This window comes from Alosa pseudoharengus, unplaced genomic scaffold (genome assembly GCF_046254945.1).
Source record: "Alosa pseudoharengus isolate Yale_2024_CS ecotype anadromous, Long Island Sound unplaced genomic scaffold, YU_APseudo_1.1 YU_APseudo_1.1_scf_18, whole genome shotgun sequence".
Classification (NCBI taxonomy): Eukaryota; Metazoa; Chordata; class Actinopteri; order Clupeiformes; family Clupeidae; genus Alosa; species Alosa pseudoharengus.
Genome location: NW_027468650.1, coordinates 18,379,713 through 18,400,674, shown reverse-complemented (window position 1 = coordinate 18,400,674; position 20,962 = coordinate 18,379,713). Strand labels below are relative to the sequence as shown.

Sequence of the window (20,962 nt, the reverse complement as noted above, 5' to 3'; positions counted from 1 at the left end):
ATTATTTTATTATCTATTTTGAGTGATTGACCTGCTTTGGTTGTGTAAAACTCTCAATCTCTCTTTCTAGATCCTCGTAGCTCACTTATAGATCCCCAGGAGGCCAGATTGGGCTCTATTGTTTTTCTGTTCATCTCCAGACAATGCCTTACAGGCAAGGCCTTGACCTCCTTGTCAGAGAAATTAATCTGACTGGGCCAGCTGGTGTGTGTGAGGGTGTGTCTGTGGGAGGTTCCCCCACCTGTCAGAGCGACCTAACCAGCCACTTACCAACACATCCAGAAAACAGAGGAAGAGAGAGAGAGAGAGAGAGAGAGAGAGAGAGAGAGAGAGAGAGAGAGAAAGAGAGAGCCCATAGATAGACACACCCAGAAATTGCATCTGAACAGGTGAAAATAGACCGTAGAATCCAGAGGGGAAATCAAACTATAAAAGCACTGAATCTAATTCTCAGTGACCTTCTCAACACTGCTGCACAATGTATCACCAACCCACTGTCTCCAGGGAAGCAGTGCTGTCAAACCAGCCCATTAGCACTAATACATTCACCCGCAGTCACAAACACTCACGCCAGAGGGAAAAGCTGACTACAAGCATCAGAATGCAGCTAATCCCTGTCCACACCACTGGCCCGCCTCTCTTAAGACACCTGAAGTGACCTTTAGCGTTTTGTAAACAATGTAGCTCTTGTCATTTATATGCTGTATTATCTGAGCTGGACCTACGATCATTATCGCACTGCCAAGGTTGGACAAAGAAAGATGTTATATGCTGTCTAAGTTTGGGTTGTTGCACAGGTATGAAAATAAACTTGCCGTAAATCTACATAATCTTTGTTTAGCTTTTCAAGGAAAGCTGTCATGACGTCTTCCCAAAATGTCAAGAAACATCAGCTCAGTGTTTAAATAACATATCTCAGGGTTAAACAAACCCTTTCAGAAAAGTCTAAACATGAGTCCCAGGCCTGACACAGAAGGCTCAGGGGAACGCTCCAGGAAAAGACCTATTGTCAGCTGTCAGGGGTGTCATACACTCATGTCAACCGCTAAGCAGAGCAACAGTAATAAACCTCCACACAGGGACCTCCACACTCAACTTTGCTGAGGTTTGTCAAGAAAGGCAGCTAATTCTGACTTCCTCCAGTTTCCCCTCTTTCAATCTGAGTTTGCTCAGCTGAAATCTTCTCTCAAATAAAAACATCTATTCACTCTGTTATAATATATATTACATACAACACAAAATATAGTGCAGGTGCAATATTGTAGCTGATTGAGGTGAGATGTGTCAGGGAGTACAATGAAAACTGCAATAAAATTCTCCAGAAGACCTTTTCATATCAGGCATTGGTTGGATCAGATATATTCTTAAATTCTCCAAGTTCTTTAGAGAGTATGTTTTCTTTTACCATATTTTGCGTGTTTCAAAGGTTGGTTATTTTAGGTTGAGGTTTCACAACAGAAGATGCAAAGTCACAGCACTGACAGAGAGTGCTGGCAAAGTTAATCAAATCATCTGGCTCAGCGCACTGCTACCAATCAAGGCATTTTTTCTTCCTTCCCTCTGATGCCTTCGTCCATGTTCTTTTCAGCCGCACCCTGGATGTGGAGTTAAACCAAGAGTACCACTGACTGGACCCAGCAGCTTCCAACTCCATGGACAGGAGCCAAAAAGACTTGATGTGGACTGTGAACTCTCTCTCTCTCTTTCTCTCTCTTTCTCTCTTTGTCTCTCTCTCTCTCTCTCTCTGTGTGTGTGTGTGTGTGTGTGTGTGTGTGTGTGTGTGTGTGTGTGTGTGTGTGTAAAACAGAGTAGGGTGGAGATGGCAACCGTGGTTATCGCATCCATATGGGTGCATACGGTCACCACACCCTAAAAGACGCAGCTGTGTACAAACTCCACTGAGGGTCACCCCTCTTCATGTCATATTTTTAGGGTATAAACAGAGGGTGCTTCCACGGAGTGCCAATTAAGATTAGCAGTGATGGATTTACTGCATATTCTACGATTAGCTTACTAATGGATTGCAGAGAGATCAGTAGATTCCTGCAATTATATTAATGAACTGTTATTTTGATAAAATGGTGCCAGTATGTTCTCTTGCAAAACACAGAATACGTGGAATAAGAACATGAGAGAGAGAGAATGAAAAAGAGAAGGAAAAGGCTGTAATTTATGAATGGGGATTTCCATTTTTCTTTCTTGCCAACTTGTGCAGGAAACAGACAAACATGCCAAAAATCCATCCATCCATCCATTTTAAAAATCCAAATGCATTTTATTAGCCAGCTGTCCATTTGCCTCTTTTTTCAGGAAACTGAACATTAGTATTATATTGAAGTATTTATATACAGACTTGGGCTTATCTAATCCAATCCAACGGATGGAAAATCTTGAGGGCTAAATGTGAAAACTTAGTGCACACAAGAGTGCTTTCAAAGGAAATTCATTAAGTACTTTCTTTGCAATCTGACATCAAGAATGATCACAGGGCCGATCTATTCTCATCACCAGTAGTATAGATAGTAGAGTAGCATCAAGAGCAGTAGTTTCTGCAGTGTGATGGTAAAGGTGTGGCCATAACTGCAATGCAACCTCATTTAGTCAACATAGTTCACTGATGCTCAAATCCCCATGATCTCGCCATGTGGGGTTCGTGACTCAAGTAAGTGCTGTCTCCATTTCAAAAACGACTGGATTGATTTTTTTGCATGGATCATTAAAAATGTATGCACACTGCACACATGTCATAACATTGCTGCTCAAATGTGAGTGTGGGTCCTTAATTTGCCCATGCAACTGAGCATTCAAGACCCCCCCCCCCCATTTCAGGACTCTGGCTTCAGCTGATGTAGGTTACGGCTACAATTTATCATTATGAGGGAAAATGTTAAAGAAATCCTCAATGACAAATGAATTTCAACATACTAATGTCACCCTCCACCATCACTCGTTTCCGGCACCTTCTCTTCTTTCACAATGGGAGAGGACCCAGTTCCCCATCAGGCATTTTTAATTCAGTAAGGAAATGGAAAGAGGAGAATTAAAACACAGCTAGGTTTTCTAGGAAACATCAAACAAAAGGGGGGAGGAGGGAAATTACAATGGGTTTGAATAATACATTCAGATTCTTTTCTAAAAAGAAAGACGTGATCGCCAATTAATTAGAAAATTGCCTGTGGCAGGACGGATATATGCATTTACTGATTAAGCATAAAAAAAGGGGAATAAAACGTGTCTCACTAAATGAAAGCACCACAATGAATGAATTTGGAGTAATATTTGCCAAAGAGAAAAGAAGAAAAGACTAGGAAAGGGAGAGACCCGGAGAGAGGGAGAAGCCTTCAGACGGGCTCTGAGGAGGAAACCCTATAATCAGCCTCCTATTTTTTCTGCCCGTCCTATCAAGAAAGGATGGATGGCATTCATCTGGGCCAGAGGAAGATCTAATATCAGGACACATTACCAAGGCCCCTCAACACGGCCATCAACCCCTTCGCTGCCACACGGCCATTACAGCACTCAGCCCTAAAGCCACGTTCCACCAGACAATAACCCGACTGACTTGAACAAGCCAGGGGAAAAATATATCAACAGAATCATATACACGGAGAGGCGGCAATTGAAAGAGAGGAAAAAGGGAGAAAAGAAAATGGGAAAGGAAAAAAAGTAACACAATCAAGTGAGAGACAGAAGAAACAGGTCATCATATTGCCTTTGTCAGGGGGCTCCCGTTTTGGGTTGCCATTACTGGGGAGAATGGCTTCCATTTGTCCATCCTGACATGGGGGTGGAGGAGGAGTGTGGAGGGAGACTGGGTGAAAGGGCTCATGCAGCCAACCCATAGTTACAGCAATGAGAAGTCAAGGAGAAAACACGGAGAAACTGGGGAGGGGTGTGAGGGGTTGGGGTGGGGGGGGTGGGGGGGGGGGCAGGACCCTCGGGCGGGCAGACCGGAAGACACGCACCGTCTTCCATTAAAAAAACAAGGGAGAGAGGGTTGAAGGGGGGAGGATGGCTCGGCCGTCTCCCTTCCTCGCCTCCCTTTATCCTCCCCCTTTTTTCCCCTCCAGCTCCCTGGCACGGAGGGGCCGAGCCACACGCACGCAACCCTCTCTCCCTTTCACTTCCCCCCATCGTCACATCAGAGCTAACGACGGCGAGCCCTTGAGTCTCCCCCGTGTCAATGAGAGAGAGAAGAGAGGAGAGGATGTGAGTGATGGATGAGAGCTGAGGGAGAGAAAAGAATCCACAGTAGGTCAGTCTGTGCGTTAGGGTGGCCTGGCAGACCCACCGGTAACACTCAGTGACCATCCAGTAAGCTGTCTAGACTAAAATCAGGCTCATAATGTAGCCTTTAATAAACAGTTATTTGTGTGGGTCAGTTATGTGCAATTTATTAGGTAATACTGAAATCTTAGTCTACTATTTCAAATCTATTTAAATCAAAATAATAATAACACTGTTTGCAACTACATTCACAAAATGTAATCCTGTAAGACTACAAATTCTGTCATGCCCATGGCACACTATCTTAGCATGGGTAGGTTTCTAAGAGTAGTTCATTTAAACAAACAAAAACTGTTTGTGACCTACTGAACTCAGCAGGAGCCTAAAACTTAGATGACAAACAGGAATACTCGTTTATGTGACAGTGCCTGGAGATGTATGTTAACAACAACCAGGGAGACTAAAATCCCACAAAAAAGAGAAGAAAAAAACATGTCAATTATAAAAGTATATGGCCCATTTATTTACTGCTGAGCCATGCATGCTCGCCCGTGAATAATGAACTGTATGTCTGCTCAAGGGATGGGGAGGGGTGGAGGGTCATCTAAAGGTAAAGTCAAAGGGAGCTGTTATGGAAAGAGAGAGAGAGAGAGAGAGAGAGAGAGAGAGAGAGTAAGGTGGTGGTGGTGAAGTGGGGCTAAGGCATACGAAGACAGAAAGAGGAACAAATCAAGAGTTATGGGTTAATGGATGACAACATGAATAGCCCTTGGGGGTGTTCACAGGGTCAGTATACATATGTGTGTAGTGTATAACTGGGTTTGTCTGTGTGTGTGTGTGTGTGTGTGTGTGTGTGTGTGTGTGTGTGTGTGTGTGTGTGTGTGTGTGTGGTGTGTGTTTGTGTGTGTGTGTGAGTGACTTTATGGGTAATCTACTGTCTCCTCTCTCATCCTCTGCTCCTATCCCCGGGTTTGTTTTATCTGGCTCCAGGTTGGCGCTGCCTGGCTGGGGAAGCAGCTGAAGTATAGGGCTGTGAGGCCTGTAACGGCACTGGGGACTTATTCAATTAAGAGACTACCTCATCTGTCTGTCCCACCATAACACACTACCCCTACCCTACCCCCACACCAACCCCCTCCTTCTCCTACTAAATCTCTCTTCCCCCTATCCACCATGATACACGAGGAGAGAGACAGAGAAGGAGAGAGAGACAGAGAGAGAGAGAGAGAGAGAGAGAGGGAGACAGAGAGAGAGAGTGTGTGTGTGTGTGTGTGTGTGTGTGTGTGTGTGTGTGTGTGTGCATGAGTAGACACATGTAATTGTGTATTTGTCAACAATTCCCTATGTGGCAAGGGAAAGAAAGCTGAATTGATGAAGGAGCATTTTATTGACTCTGGCCATGTCAATGTCACAGATTTATATCCTGAAACACTCCCCCCACACTCTCTCTCTCTCTCTTTCTCTCTCACACACACACACACACACACACACACACACACACACACACACACACACACACACACACACACACACACACACACACGCACAGACATTTTGGGTTGTCAGCTATTTCTGTTCAGTAGAGACGGAAGAGAAAGAGGAAGATATCTCTAGCATAGGAAAGAACCTGGCAGTATGAGGAACTGTCCTGCAGGGAGACTTCCTGTTCCAACTCTCACTCTCCTACACGTGGCCCATCAGAGTCCCATGCAATCCCCCTCAACAGTCCATTTTGGGATATGTACAGTACACACATCTCAAAATGCTGTGGTTTGCAGTGCTCTACCACTACTACAACTGCTAGAATTTGTTGGGTTTGTGTCCAGACCTGCTGTGAAGAGCAGGTGCCAAGTGGCCCACCTCTTCTGTAGCACCTGGTGAGTGCAGAGCGAGAGAGAGAGAGAGAGAGAGAGAGAGAAAGCGCTTTCAGATATAACCTCCGGAGTACATGCGGAGGTTTGTCAAACGGAGGTCCTACCCTTCGGATGATTCAGATATGATGCTAACCTGCGGACCTAATACTGACCTTATACGGACGTATGTGTGAACGACATACACGCACATTACAGAATCTCCGTGTGGTTGTCGAGTGAGGGGTGGGGGCTTAGAGTTCACAAGATGCGAGATTATGACGCAGAAAATATGCGGCAGCTGCCTGTCACAGCTGCTTTTTGTTTACAAAGTGTAGCCTATGTATTATAGGCTAAAGAAGAGAAATCTATTGTGCGTAGGCTAATACTTGAAGTAGGATAGTCATGTAAGTGCGCACATACAGTATTTGTATGTGTGCTTCGAGTAAACACATTTATCTGTTTTCAACGTAATGCAGGCGCGCGGGAACATATTTTTGACCATGGGTGCTGAATAACAAAATAATGGATGTCCCACGATTTCTCCCCTAGCATGATATGATTTTAATTTATACAGCTACGCCATTTCAACGCGGTGTATGAGTAGGCCTAAGAGCGAGAAGTTTTATAATGCCCTTGCCACTCCGACTCATCAATAAAAACTGCGTGCACACACACCAGACCAGCACTTGACTTTACATCATTAAACTATTTCAGTATAGCCTATTGCTTTTCTGATTGTCAAAACCACACCTAACTTATGGCGTCTCCACTCCACAGCAAAAGTGTCCTAACCACGTTACAGCTGTTTCTATCTGAGCGACTCCAATAGTGAGAGGATTTCAGTGTCATATTTCGGTGGCACTAGCTAAGCTGTCGTGGAACTCGAGATGACATGTCTACTGATAGGCAACAGGTCTCACCAACACGAAATTCTAATTGCAAAAGATGCATCCTACCTCATCTGTTGTACTGTAGTTATTCGAAATTGGGCTTTTCACAATCCAACGATATATCCAAAGTGCGAACTAGTTGGTGATGGTTTTGAAAACTGCCAGTATGCATGCTACACGGAGTTCTGACAGGGCTGTGCATGGCCTAATAAACAGGCAAGATATAACCCACGATCGCCATGGTTTCGTTGTCAATTCGTGTTTGTGGTAATAATGACAGCAACAATAAAACCATCTGTATCTTACGATCTTCATCATTCTTGACAGATCACCAGCCTCCTCTGGATGGTCATATGCATAATTAGCCTATAGCCTACCTTTAGTTTTCATTTAATTTTAAACACGAATCTACTGTCTTTACTGCCGGGAGAGAAAAAAATCCTGTATTCTTTTCTGTAGCCTAATTCTGCCTAAGGCTATCAATGAACAGAAAACCGTGTTGGCTAACAATTTATTAAATACTCCTGTTATTGTCGTCAACGACGTCGCTGTAGGCTACTGCCTTTTCAGCGCCTTCTGCTTATGATGATTCAGTCTTTTGAATTCGTTTGGCCTTGCCATGCAGTTGTAGGCTACAACGTGCCATTCCCTTCATGTGTTTTATCAAAATGTTGTATGCCCTCATGGACAGTAGCTCCGTGATGTCTGCATCTTTCCATGTCGGAGATTTTCTGGACAGCACTATGCCACTCCATCATAACACTGGCATTAAAGTCAGATTTAACCACATGGACGCACGAAAGAAACGTCACCAACACGCCCTCTCACTAGGTGTGAATTTTAACCGCATGTTCTACGCCTCGTTCAGACACAGCACATTTACATAATGTCCGGAGGAAATACTAGGTCGGGGGTAGTATAAACACCGGGTGAATTCGGACTTCCATATGACCGGTTATGTCGTTCAGATATACGGCCCCACCGTTTAACATCGGCAGAACCTCCGGTCTTACACGTATGTCTGAAAGCGCTTAGAGAGAGAGAGAGAGAGAGAGAGAGAGAGAGAGAGAGAGAGAGGGAGGAATGAGACAGTGGGAGGGTCCTGGTGTGGCCATGGTCTCATCAGAAGTGTTAATGCCTCATGCCAAAGCCAAGCTTTTGAAGGGCAGGCTGACCTCTTCTTTCAAATGAAGTAGCACAAACTCACACTAACACAGACACACACACACACAAATACAGCCAACTCACAGCATGGCCGAAGCCTGTGATGCTGGTAGTTAGCCCATGCACATGAAAACACACACACACACACACACACACACACACACACACACACATACAACATAAAAATGTGATAGAATGGCCTCTATTAAGTTTATCTATTTAGGGTGGCGCCAACAACAGAATGATACAAATGTGCCTACTCTATGGTGTTCACAGTAGGGGTGGTCTGCACAGAAAACTGGATTCATGGTTATGTGGCACTCATTGTTAGAAGGGGAGGGGGGCCATGTTTCCCTAGGGAAGGATGAAAAAAGATGGCTTCATTAAAAACGAGAAAATAAAGGCGAAAGCGCGGGATATGTCGCAAGAGAGAAGCTCAAGAGTGAGGCCAAACAAAGTGATTGTGAAGTATCTGTACAAAGTGGCTCTAACCCAATCAGTGTGTGTGTGTGTGTGTGTGTGTGTGTGTGTGTGTGTGTGTGTGTGTGTGTTGGGGGGCAGCCATTCATCACTGTCTTCTTTCTGCTGTCATGCTTCCAAAGTGAGAGGACAAACAAGACACTAGAGGGACACTAGAGAGAGAAAGAGTGTGTGTGTGAGAGAGAGAGATAGAGAGAGAGACAGAGAAAGAGAGAGACAGAGAGAGAGAGACAGGCGTTACTGGACAGGTGGCAGCATCTAAGCACAGAGGTCCCACTTTCACCCAGAGAGGTCCTCCTAGCTTCTCTCCGCTCATTTATGACTGAATGAGGGACCACCATGACCAAGCTCTCTGCCCCACAATGACACATGCATCCATTCATTCAATCAATATATTCATCCACCCTAAAGGAGTAGCCAATTTAAGCCCCCTGCCACACACACACACACACACACACACACACACACACACACACACACATGCACACACCCTGTTAGATCTTTTGGTGTCTCTATGCCCCAAGGGAGGCAACCCAGACTATGTGGGCGATGAGGAGAGGAAGGGTGGCCCATCAATCAAAGCCAAAAGACTATTCATGGGCCGACAGCTGAGACTTCACATGACCGGCATGTGGGGACATGGCACATTAAGGCTTCAAATGAGCCCACATCAATTACAGTTGGGCCAGGGTATCCCTCGTAACGCCACATAGAGGACGGGTGAGGAGTACTTAACTAATCTCACAGGACTTTCTCTTCATCTCTGTCATTCTCTCCCTCCGTTCCCCCCTCATTTCTCTTTTGGATGCTGTAATTATCCCTCATTTATTTCCTCTTTGTTTTGGAGAGGAATGGAAGCACGTGCCGCATATGATTCCAGCTTGAACATCCTGTAGACAGGAGGCTTAGCATGGCAAACGAAACCTGTTGCTAATAAAGCATTATTAGGGAGACTGTTTCCTTTAGCACAGCCACACTGCTTCAAGACGTTTGTAATTAAATTACGGAGCCACAGAGTCAGCGTCGCTCGGGTGCTTTTTGATTTTTTTTTTTTAGCCCTTTCAAATTTCAACTGTACAGAATGAGTATCAGAGGCAGCAGCCTAGCAGATCTATGACCAGATTGGGCTGAACGATTAGCAGATTTCTCCTCTAATCATGTCCTTCATGAAGCATTCTCTTTTATGGAGAGGCGGGGTGTGCTCTGGAACATGCCTGAGATGAATAATCCCTACAGTTGTGTGGGCTTGCATCAGACAGACCAAAAAACTTCCATATTGGGGAGTCTTGTTTTGGAGACCAGCAAAATCTGCGAGCAGAATGCTGCTTTTGAACTCGAGACCGAAAACTGGAGTCTGTTTCTCATCTACAGTAGGTATGGCTCAGTATCTCCTTTCCGTCTTTTTCCTCTTGTCCAGCCTGCAGCAAGTTGTCACCATATTCTCATTTCAGACCTTCGGAGTAAGTAGATGCAGAAAGACACTGGATGGCTTCCTAGTTTCTGTGTGTGTGTGTGTGTGTGTGTGTGTGTGTGTGTGTGTGTGTGTGTGTGTGTGTGTGTGTGTGTGTGTGTGTGTGTGTGTGTGTGTGTGCGCATGCTTTGCACCAGTTAGGGCATGAATCACACAAGTGACAGAACAGTGGGGAGGTTGGCAGATGTCACAGGGAGAAAGCTTTTCAATCAGCCTGTCCTTCCAACAAATAGCCAAGGTGAAAATTTCCCCGGCACAACCCTCTTCACCCCTGCCAGCTAACAGGCGCGCGCACACAGACACACACACACACACACACACACACACACATGCACACACTTCACTCACTTTAATCCTTCTCATTAACCAAATGACTCCCCTGCCCTCAGCCCTTTGGGTCATATGAGCAGCAGAAGGGGGAAGGAGGGACATGTGGATGAAAGGTGTTGGGGGGGGGGGGGGGGGGGGGCAGAGGAGAAGTAGATTGGAGAAGAGCTCAGAGTGCGGAAGATGTTCCGGTAACAATAATAAATCACATCTATTGTTTGCCCATCTCATTTCCTCATTCACATCTTCACACCAACATACTGTAGAAACATCAGTGTTTCCCATACATTGACTTATTTGTGGCGGCCCACCACAAAATCAACATTGACCACCAGACAATGATTTTCCATGTCGTACTATTTAAATTGGATGGAATTTGTTCATTGTAGAGCTATGTGCACCTTTGCGCAGCCTCCCCTTGTCTCTCAACAAACCTACACGCACGTTTAAAGAAAACATTAACAATCCTGTGATTGTTGGCATAAAAGTCGACTGGCTAAATCATGCTTAAATCTGCATCATAACCACGCTGTTAAAAAATGTTTCATTCAAGTTAATTCTGCTAACCTATCACCACAAATAGAATTCAATTCCGTGGGAAACAATGAACAGTGCAGTATACATACATGGAGACCTTAACACGGGCAAATTTACACCTGACAGGCCAGTAATCATATCCATGTTCAAACCTCTGGAATCAAGTCTCACTTGATTCCACAAATGTCACTACTATAAAAAAAACATTTGAATAACAAAAGACACACTCTCCAAAGTCTGAACAACCACACCTAATGTGATTTGAGAGTGAGACAGCCGAGAGACTGCACGCAACACAAGTCTTTTTCTCACAGCAAAACTGCTGCAGGAGGTGCCAAAAGTCTACCCTTTAATGGGCTGTTTTCTTTGCCCAGCAATCTAATTTACGAAGGGAAAGCTTCACCATATAATAGCTTTACACAGAGGCACTGTGAATGAACAGCATCATCAGGTGCTACAGCTTTCACAAAGTCAATCAACACACACACACACACACACACACACACACACACACACACACACACACACACACACAGACACACACACAAAAACAAGAGAGAGATGTACACTCATCAGCTTTGTGTCTGATTTTGGTGGGAGTACTTCAATGACAATTAACTTTGAAAAAAAAAAGTCACAATGACCTGGGGGTGGTTTATGTGAACAGACTTATTAATACTGAGAAAAAATGTGTCAACTTTGGCACCTCCAAAGGGGGCTGCACTCCCCCCCCCCCCCCCCCCCCCTTGTTTTTATAAAAAAAATAAAAAAAACTTTACCACAGGGGAGAGCTAAATACAATGCCTCACATTCCAGACTTATTTATTTTCCCCCCATGACAACCTCTGATGGATGGCCGCACTAAGTCCCCACTTTCACCGCCGTTATTTGCCCGGGGATGACATGGCTGCAAAGACTGAACAGGAGCGGGGAGGTGGAGATGGCATGTGAAACGAAGAAGGGGGAGAGTTTGCTCTTTGGCCTCCCACCGCAGGGTGCTTTTAAGTGGGGACGAGGCACCTCACCTCTTAATCGCACTCCGTGGAATTTGGTCGGCATCTATAAAGATCCACATTTTTTTGGTGTTACCCTGGGAGCCCACAAACCTGTGTGGGTCTGGGGGAACAAGCAGCAGGCATGAGTCTCACACACTCATCTCCTCGCAAATTTCTTTTACTTTTCAATGGCCTCGAGCAGAGCCTGAGCACAACAGGAGGTCTTTAAAACTACTTAACTGGAAGCATTAAGCTGTCACAGTACATCTTAAAGCCGCACTTACCTCTCGCCTTAGAATATGAAAAGAGAAGAAGACAGAGGGATTTCAATCACAGGGCAAAGACGGCCCAGGAGTCTGACGGCGGCAGATGCAGCTTCTGACCACTTTGAGTGAGAACAGGGGCCGGCTCTAAACAGTGGCCCACCAGCTCACAGGATGTGTATTGTCTCAGCGCTTCAGTGGGAAAAGGTTTGCCCTCACTGCAGGTGGTGCAGTGCTTTCTGGGGCTAGCCGCTATGTGCGTGTGTGTGTATGTGTGTGTGTGTGTGTGTGTGTGTGTGTGTGTGTGTGTGTGTGTGTGTGTGTGTGTGTGTGTGTGTGTGTGTGTGTGTGTTGTGTGTGTGTTGGGTGGGTGGTTTGATGAGTGGCCGGCTAGAGTGATGGCAATGTTGGCCACTCACTTCAGGGGACCCTTGTGAGGCAGAGGATTTCTCCTGTTGTGCCCACGGAGGCCTGCTCTTCACCGGGCATTCTCTGCATATCTAAGCACCACCTCCAACAACAACCTCAGTCACACAGGCACCGCACATACATTCAGTGCTCCACAACTTGTCAAACTGGAATTCCATTTGCTAACATCCTCCATACACACTGTGGAGTTCTTCCACTGTTCTCTCTTTTTCTTTATTTCTCTCTCTCTCTCTCTCTCTCTCTCTCTCTCTCTCTCTCTCACACACACACACACACACGCTCTGTTTTCGACTGATTTCTGCCAGTCGTTTAGTCTCACAAAGCAGTCCAACCCACAGTCTTCTCACACAGCTTCAAAGGGGATCTAACAATCATCAGAAAATCCATAAAGCTGTTTTCACTGCTTTTCTTTTTTGTTTGGTCAGCAAATACAGTCCATCAATGATTCATGTCTGTCAAAGGGATATCATACCAGCACAGGGGAAATTCTGAGGCACAGCCTCCACAAACAGCCACTACAACATGTTGTGCCAGGTAGTGGGTATGGAAGATGGGTAAGAAAGCTACATATTGTCATATTTAAGGGCCAAAATAGCAAATATGCATGAATGTCAAACTCTGATTGGTTGAAACTATGCCAGACCTGCCAACATAGACCACTGCTAACAAAGTCTAATAGATTAATTTCCCAACAAGCCATCTTTTCTATTTGTCTGTTTTTGGTAGAGGCACCTTTTTTGCAAAAAAAGAGAATCCAATATTCAAATATTTCACATGACCAGCCTTGTGTTTTAAGCCCACTGGTTCTTTGAAAGCCTATGTCACCAGAGTGTGACCAACGCTGGGGTCCTTAGAAGAGTGAGAAAGATAAACACATCCAAAAGATCTGTCCTTCAAAATCCACTTAAGTCCTTATCTACTCATTGAGTCTCTCTCTGTCTCTCTCTCTCCCTTTCTCTCTCTCTCTCTCTTTTCTCTCTCTACACAAGCTTGACACATCTAAACAAACATGTTAGAGAGGCACATGAACACCAAAGAGTGGAAGGGTAGCCTACACTGAGCTTTTATTGTGGTTTCATAAGCAGAACTCAAATGTTCTCTTGCCTGATTTTGTTGATAGCTTGTCTGTGTTCAGGAGCTATGTATCATGAATGTTCCATTTGCTGCTTATTAGATTCCAAGTGGAGTGCTAAAGCCTATATTGTGGTTCCTTGTCATGTCTGGCCATCTGATAAGGAAGCCATTTCAGCCATCAACGGTTTCCATTATGCAAAGAGATGCTAAAGTGCCCAGTTTCTATTCAACCAAAAAAGGCACCAAATATCACTGTATGCAAATGTCAGCTAAATCAAAATTGCTCAGGTAAGGAGGATCTCCAAGAATAAGGGAAAACGCTATTTAAATACAAGTTATAAGTGAATAAATGAAAATCAAAGAAATGAGAGCAATGCATTATGGAACTGAATTATGAAACAAGGAAAACAGAAAAAACAGCAAATCCACAGATATGCTAGAAGTTTAAAAGTGGCCCTATTTACCAAGAGAACGGCAGTGTAAAGGCACATGTAATCAGTCACAGACTGTAGACTTGATTGTGTTTTTCAAACGTCGCTTTAGATTAGCAGTTAGTACACCTTGTAATGCTTTAATAGCTTATATTCCGTGACCATACAAATGGGCATCATGCTTTCTGGCTTGCGTCCAAGCATAACAGTGTATTTAGCGAATGGAGTAAAATAATACAGGCTATACTTATATTCCCTTGAAAATGGACAAGCTACAAACAAACTAACTCCCACCCATATCTGGAAAATGTAGGTAATCATCAAATGATATCCATCCTGTTATTCATTGGGTCTACTGCCTGCCTTAAATAAACGGCAGTTTTAGTAAGTAGACGTTCACTCCGTCCACAACCTATTAAGCTAAAATGAACATTATTTTTCACTTTCAAGAGTAATCAAAAACAATTCATATTGTTGTGTTTTTTTAAGTCATAACTATGTTAAGTAGGCTATGGAGTTTGAGTATATTAAATAGGCTAGGCAATTCTGTATGGCTCCACTGGGAAACAAGGCGACGAAGGTAGTGGTAGATCCTTGTTCATTAGGCCAAATCAAACTCTACACACACACTGTAAAGGTCAGTGAGATGTATAAATACATTGATAAATACAGCAATACATCACAGAAAAGCACCAAAGAGCCGAGAGAAGAGTAATGGCACAAGAGCCGCACAGCACGCAACTGGGCTGCCTTTGCAGCAGGATAAATAAAAAAGAAAAGGGAGGGGGTGATCAGACCAGGATTCAGACTGGATGCCATGGAAATCTACCACATTCTCCTGAGATATGCCTATTTCCAAATAATACCACAATTAACGTTACAGGCAAAAAGCCTCAAAACCCCAGGAATCAGCCATCATTTGACACAACAAGGTGAGCAATGATTGGCACCAAGAGACTGTTATTATTTGCCATGCTTAAACTAGAATGACAAAGAGTAACTGGGCCTATGAGAGAGAGAGGGGAGAGAGAGAGGGAGAGGGGGGGGGCGCCTATTGTCTCGACCTTCTCGACATCTGACACACCGCCAGGTGGCGCAGTTTCACGTGGAATCTGGAGCAGATAAGCGTGCTGTACTCACTTGCATTCCCTATCCTCAAGATCGAAATGTGGGTTGAAGTTGATTAGAATTCGCTGGTTAGGTCCTGGAGCCGTGATGACCCACACGCATTTCTGCGATGGATAGTAAGACATTGGATATCCAGGTGATGTGAGGTAATCTGCAGCTGCGATGTTGATGTTATCCCCGCATTTATCTGGAACAAAACAGATTAAATTAATTTTAAAAATAAAAATAAACAAACCAGAATGCGCTTGAGAAGCAAAGGCCCTAAACTGACCTTTCAGAAGACCATGGGCAACAGCAGGTCATCCCATGAAAATGTAACACAACACAACACATTGCTACAACACATTTTCTCGGGGACATGTCATGATGGCTCTGTTCGCCACATACTTGACAATTTTCCTTCAGAAATACTTTTTCCTCATTACTCTACAGAATAAGAACTACACTCATGTAGTTTGCCAGGTCGTTTATTGCGGGGGAAATTAACGGTAGCAGGCTACTTTTTTTGGAACATAGCCTATTTAAAAGTTAAAGGCAACCTGATAAGTGAACATATTATCTATCACATGACAGCTTATTGTTGATCCCTTGATTCATGGAGCTCGGGATGCGTTCCATAGTGTAACTTTTATGCGATACTGAAAGTATATTTCTGTGGAGATCCAATCCCATTCCGCCATCAACTCGGTAGCAGTAAAGTTAAATTCAACAATGGAGTTACATGTATCAGTCAACTTCCACCATTTAATCTTCACCCAAATCGTAAGGTGTTTTGTAATGTAGGCCTATTTTTGGCAGGATGGGTGGTAGTGTGTGTTAGGTTTACAATCATTTCTGTCCAGTAGGCTGCTTTCCCTCGTAAACAGGCCATCTGACTTTTGATTTCGGCATGGAGTGTTAAGGCCGAAAGTTATCTAACGTCAACAATTGTATGCAATGTATTAACAACTGCGCACTACATGCTAGTTTTCACCGAGTTTTGTACTTAAATAAAATTCTTATAATCGGGGTATTGGGATCTCAGAATAAAACCACTGGGGTGTGTGGAAGCACAGCAAGTTAGGCAACTAGTCCATCACTCAGTTGCTGACATAAATACCATATGATGAAAATTAGCTTACTATGTGTAGTCTATGGCTACTTATTTACATGAAGAGGGTATTTAGTTGAATACAATACTTTCCCTTCGCAAATACAATCACCAGTGCCAGTGGTCTATGTTACGCAAAGTCGATTGTCCTCCTAAGGGCCTATCTATCTTTATGAACAGCTCGAAATAAATTCTAAATAAACTGCGCATCATTTTCTTAGAAGAAACATAGCCTAAGTAAATGGGCATTATAGCCTATATGAAGTGTTTCTTGGAGGGGATTGGGCCTACAGTTATTGCCTTTAGTCATGTTGTCTACCAAGTGACCCGTTCAGTTTTCAAGTCAGTAATGCTGAAATATGAAACATACTTTTGGCGACAGCAGCCTATATTTCAGTCCATTACCAACATGTAACTATTATATGTAACACAATAGAAATAGTCTTACTTTATTAGCTTTCATCAAAAACAAGAGAATGCAGTAGGTTCCGCGCACGTAACGCAGATTTCAGCAGGTGAGTAGAGCAACCTGAGCGCAACTGACAAGATGTCTTAAACCCCAAAACACACTTTCAACAAGAATACATCAGCGATCACTTACCATTTTTGAAAGCCCTGGCGACGACAAAGATTCCAGATAATAGGATCAACGCTAATCCACAATGCATCCTTGTTCCCAGGTTTGTAATGTTTTAATAACAACAAAACAGGAAAATAAACAAAATTCCTCTTTGGGTTGATTTAATCCTCTCGATAGACTGCGGTTTAACGAAAGGAAACAAAACTAAAATGTCTTTGTGTTGAAGAAACTCGTCTTTTTCTGTGTTTTAGGTTGTCTGCATCCTGTCCTTTAGTTCTGGTTTCCTCTGTCCTTTTGCAGCCGCGTTCCTCTTTCAAACACTGGCCTTGCCATTTCCTTGAAGAGAAGTCGAGGCCGGTAAAGAAGAAAGATTAATAACACACCAACAATTCTTCCTCCAACTCCTTGGAAATGATGACCAAGCACGCGTAATCCTCCGCTGTTAAGGAGAGAGAAAGAGATTGAGAATAAGCGACGTCTTTCTTTGGATAAGACTGTCGAGATAAGCAAATCACCCCTTGCGTAGTTACCCGGGCGTTCTGCTCAGCCTCAAGTCTGACAAGACACGAGCTAGTAACACAAACATCTGGCGACTGGCATTGCCATAACAGTGTCTAAAGCGAGGGATACACCCCCTAAATTGCAAACGCTTTTCTTCTCTTTTTTCTGTGCGGGTCGCTCTAGCAGGCTGATGAATCCCGGGTCTCAGAGGGGTTTCTGATTGGTTTGATTACAGCAAGGCGAGGACCAACCTATGAAGCCCCCTCCCGCTCCCTTTAAAGGTTTGCTGGTTCGGTACGTTGATCCACTCACAGCAAGACAGACAGCGCGCTGCCGAACTTCTTTGCTGGCTTGCTAGAGTCGAAACACTTAAACAATGTTGCATATTGTATCTTATAAACTTGTTAAGAAACAAAAACACAAAAGCGGCGGAATGAGGACAAACCTCGTGAGAAAAGATCCCGATATCCCGTTTTACTGTGTGTTGTCAATTCGTCCTCTTTATACCACATGCATTTATCTTCCCTAACTCTAAAGGAAATGTGTTCAGATTAAATAACACAATAACAGGGGTTGGGGTCTGTTATTGGGATATACGTTTTACGTTTTCAATGCTATAGAAATATTCTGGTTGATGTTTAGTGGTCCTTTCCTTTTTGTCTAATGCGCTAGCCATGCATCGTATAGTGGCACACAAAGAATGCGTTTTGATTTTACGCATTACAACTATATAGCAAACAATTATTTTACATACCATTACTGAACCAAAACAGCATTTACTATGCGTACATCTCCTGCATGAGACATACTTCAATCTGTGCTCTGATCGAAGCAGGTATCCTGGAGCGGACCTTTCGTGTCTCCATAAATGCTTTACCTGACTGCCTCGCGACTGCGCGTGCAGGCAAGCATAGCGTTATAAACGCTTTCAGAACAGTATTTTCTTATAAGTGTATAAGAGAGATGTTAATTTGGGTAGCCAACAGGTAAATGAAGACTGAATAATCTAATAAGTCTTCGATGCCTTGTTTCGTCTATCTGCCCTACACCAAATAGGTAATGCTCGTGATACATATCAATAGTAATTTCTGTAAATCGCCTCAATAAAATGACTGTGAAAATGAATCTCTACTAGCAACTGTACCCGATTTCTGATGAGTTTGTAACAGCTTTAAAAATACTTTCGCACAACGACATGCACACTTCTTTTGTCTGTACATTTCAACAGAATATGTATGAACAATTTTAAATAAATCTGTCACCTGCTCTTTGTAGATCCACTATCAGTAGTTATCCACAGGCTGATTTTACCAACCAGCTACGATGCATTTCGAATGGCCAGGGCATGTAGCCTACACGTCCAAAATCCGTATCGATGTCTGCTGTGCGTCTTTAATGTTCCGTGTGGATTGTTTTTCTTTTTTTACACTTTTAGAACTCCTTACTCAGCCTGTACAATTCAACAAGACTGTCCGCAGCACTTGGTAAATGCGCTCCTGTGGGCGACCAAACGTATGAAGAATACGTTTATGAATGTGAAAATAGCACAGAAATGCAGCAGGATGGGTCGGAGGCTGGGCTATACAGACAACACCGAGTGATGTGAAGTGAGGTTCGCCCTATCCTTTGTGGTTTGTTGAACGCATTGCTCTGACTGTGCATTTCAATCCTCTACCTATAGCCTATTATCCACAATAGCAATTTCAACACTAAAGCTCAGTGGCTCGTGGGTTATGACTGTCTTGCATCTCCAAACAACTTCCGTCAGCGATTTACCCGCTGGAGGTTTGTCAAGTGCATGGTCACCGGCGGCCACAGCACTTTTACCTTAAGCGCAACAACTGACTGCTGCTTAGCCTACCCATTTTCCACTTGTTCTTCATACACTGTAGGACCAAACTATACCATTATGACAATTATAGCCTGTTGTTCAACAAACCACTATCCTGCACACCAATATTTTGCTTCGAAAATAAGCCCAATCTTTTGATTCCATAGACCCCCACCTTCACAGCATGGCAGAATTAGATGTTTACATGTAAGTGTAGGAATCAGTTCTAATGAGCTTTTTGGCTCACCGACCCGTTACTAACTTGGTTCCTCGGTGATGGTTTAATAACGAAATCGGCAACTATAGACCTGCGTCTGCCTCAGGTGAATGTAGATTGTTGAGTGGAAATACGAGCACATAAATAAAGATTTAGTTGTTCCTGTACAACATAATGTATTTTTTTGTTCTTGTGTTCTAAGTAGTCTAATCTGTTTTTGTCAATCTGAGTCATTTTTGTTCGGAATGAGTACGTGTTTGTATGAGTATGTGACACTCATTCTTGTTTGGCTGTGGACTGTTGGTCACACGTTGCGGGTATAGGCCTACATTGAAGACAACCGGCAGTGAGAGTGTAAGCCCATGGAAACCGTGATGTCTCACCTTATTCCGCGCAGCTTTATCATATTATTCTTATAATTAGTGCATAATACTATAAAGGTGAATGAAGTTACTATAGAAAACCCCGGATGCTGTTATGGCGAAACACTGACCGCCTAATTCGAAAAGGACTGGAAACTAGCTTAACCCTTAAGGCATTGTTATTTTCTGGGTTCTCCTGTAGGTGGTGTACTACACGTCGAGAAATTACTTGTCTGTGGTTGTTGGGGTGACATCCCAGTGCAAATGGCCCCCATAATAAATAGTCTGCTTCAATTTGAACATCAGCATCAAGGCCATAAAAAAACCTCATGCAGTGGTTGTGTCATGTTTAAAGGCAAACAGAGCCCCCCCAAAAAAATCACAATTATTTTTGCATAACAATTGTTTTATTGTTTTTGCATAAGCACACACCTAGGTAATTTCACTCTAGCATGCACTGACTATGCACTGACTATTTTATCACAGAGGCACTAAGCAGATTTTTCCTTTAATGGATAACAAGGCCTGGTTGATACCAGGGCCGGTGCTACAGGGATTAAGGGATGCAGATGCACCCTGGCCCAATCTTGAAAGGGACCCAAAAATGAATTATATCATATGAGTCATGACCTTAGGCAAGCTGTCTGTGTTTTCTCTGCAAATTCAGTGTTTTAAAGCAGGGACAGGGTAATAAGACTATCAACTATGATGTTAATACTTTCTTGTTTATTCCAGTGGCTCTACTGGAACTTAAACTGACAACAAATACAACTTTACAGGCAGGTAGTAGGTGGATTGTTGTTGAACTGGGAGCACAATCAATAAGACAGAAGCAATGATGAACATTGAACGATCTCTAAAAAAACCTTCAAAAATAGTCGAGGTAACAGTAGGGAACAAGTTATGCGGATAGGCTATGTCATTCTGTGGTGAAACAGGTGCACAGTATCAAAATATAATTAGCAAGTTGGCAATAGTGTGTGTCAGCAAGTTCAGTTTTATTGCCTTTTTGGCTAAACTTATTGATTTTTATTTTAATTATGATATTCTAAAACTACATTTGCATTAGATAATGCCTTTATACCATCAAAGCATGTGACGGCATTAATACG

At 43.4% G+C, this 20,962-nt stretch overlaps 1 protein-coding gene across 5 annotated transcripts in view; it reads right to left on the bottom strand.

Moving 5' to 3' along the window:
- nrp1a (neuropilin 1a) overlaps positions 1 to 18,939 on the bottom strand; it is a 64,844-nt gene extending 45,905 nt beyond the window's left edge. For 2 of the 5 annotated variants that reach the window (XM_076290389.1, XM_076290391.1), the window contains exons 1-2: positions 16,961 to 17,538; positions 15,282 to 15,456 (exon numbers count right to left, since the gene is read on the bottom strand). In XM_076290389.1, the coding sequence (XP_076146504.1) occupies positions 15,282 to 15,456; positions 16,961 to 17,027 (242 nt within the window). In that variant the 5' untranslated portion in view covers positions 17,028 to 17,538. Of the gene's footprint in view, positions 1 to 15,281; positions 15,457 to 16,960; positions 17,539 to 18,702 lie in introns of those variants that run through there. The other 3 variants (XM_076290392.1, XM_076290393.1, XM_076290390.1) reach the window with 2 other exon arrangements.
- Positions 18,940 to 20,962: the final 2,023 nt, after the last annotated feature.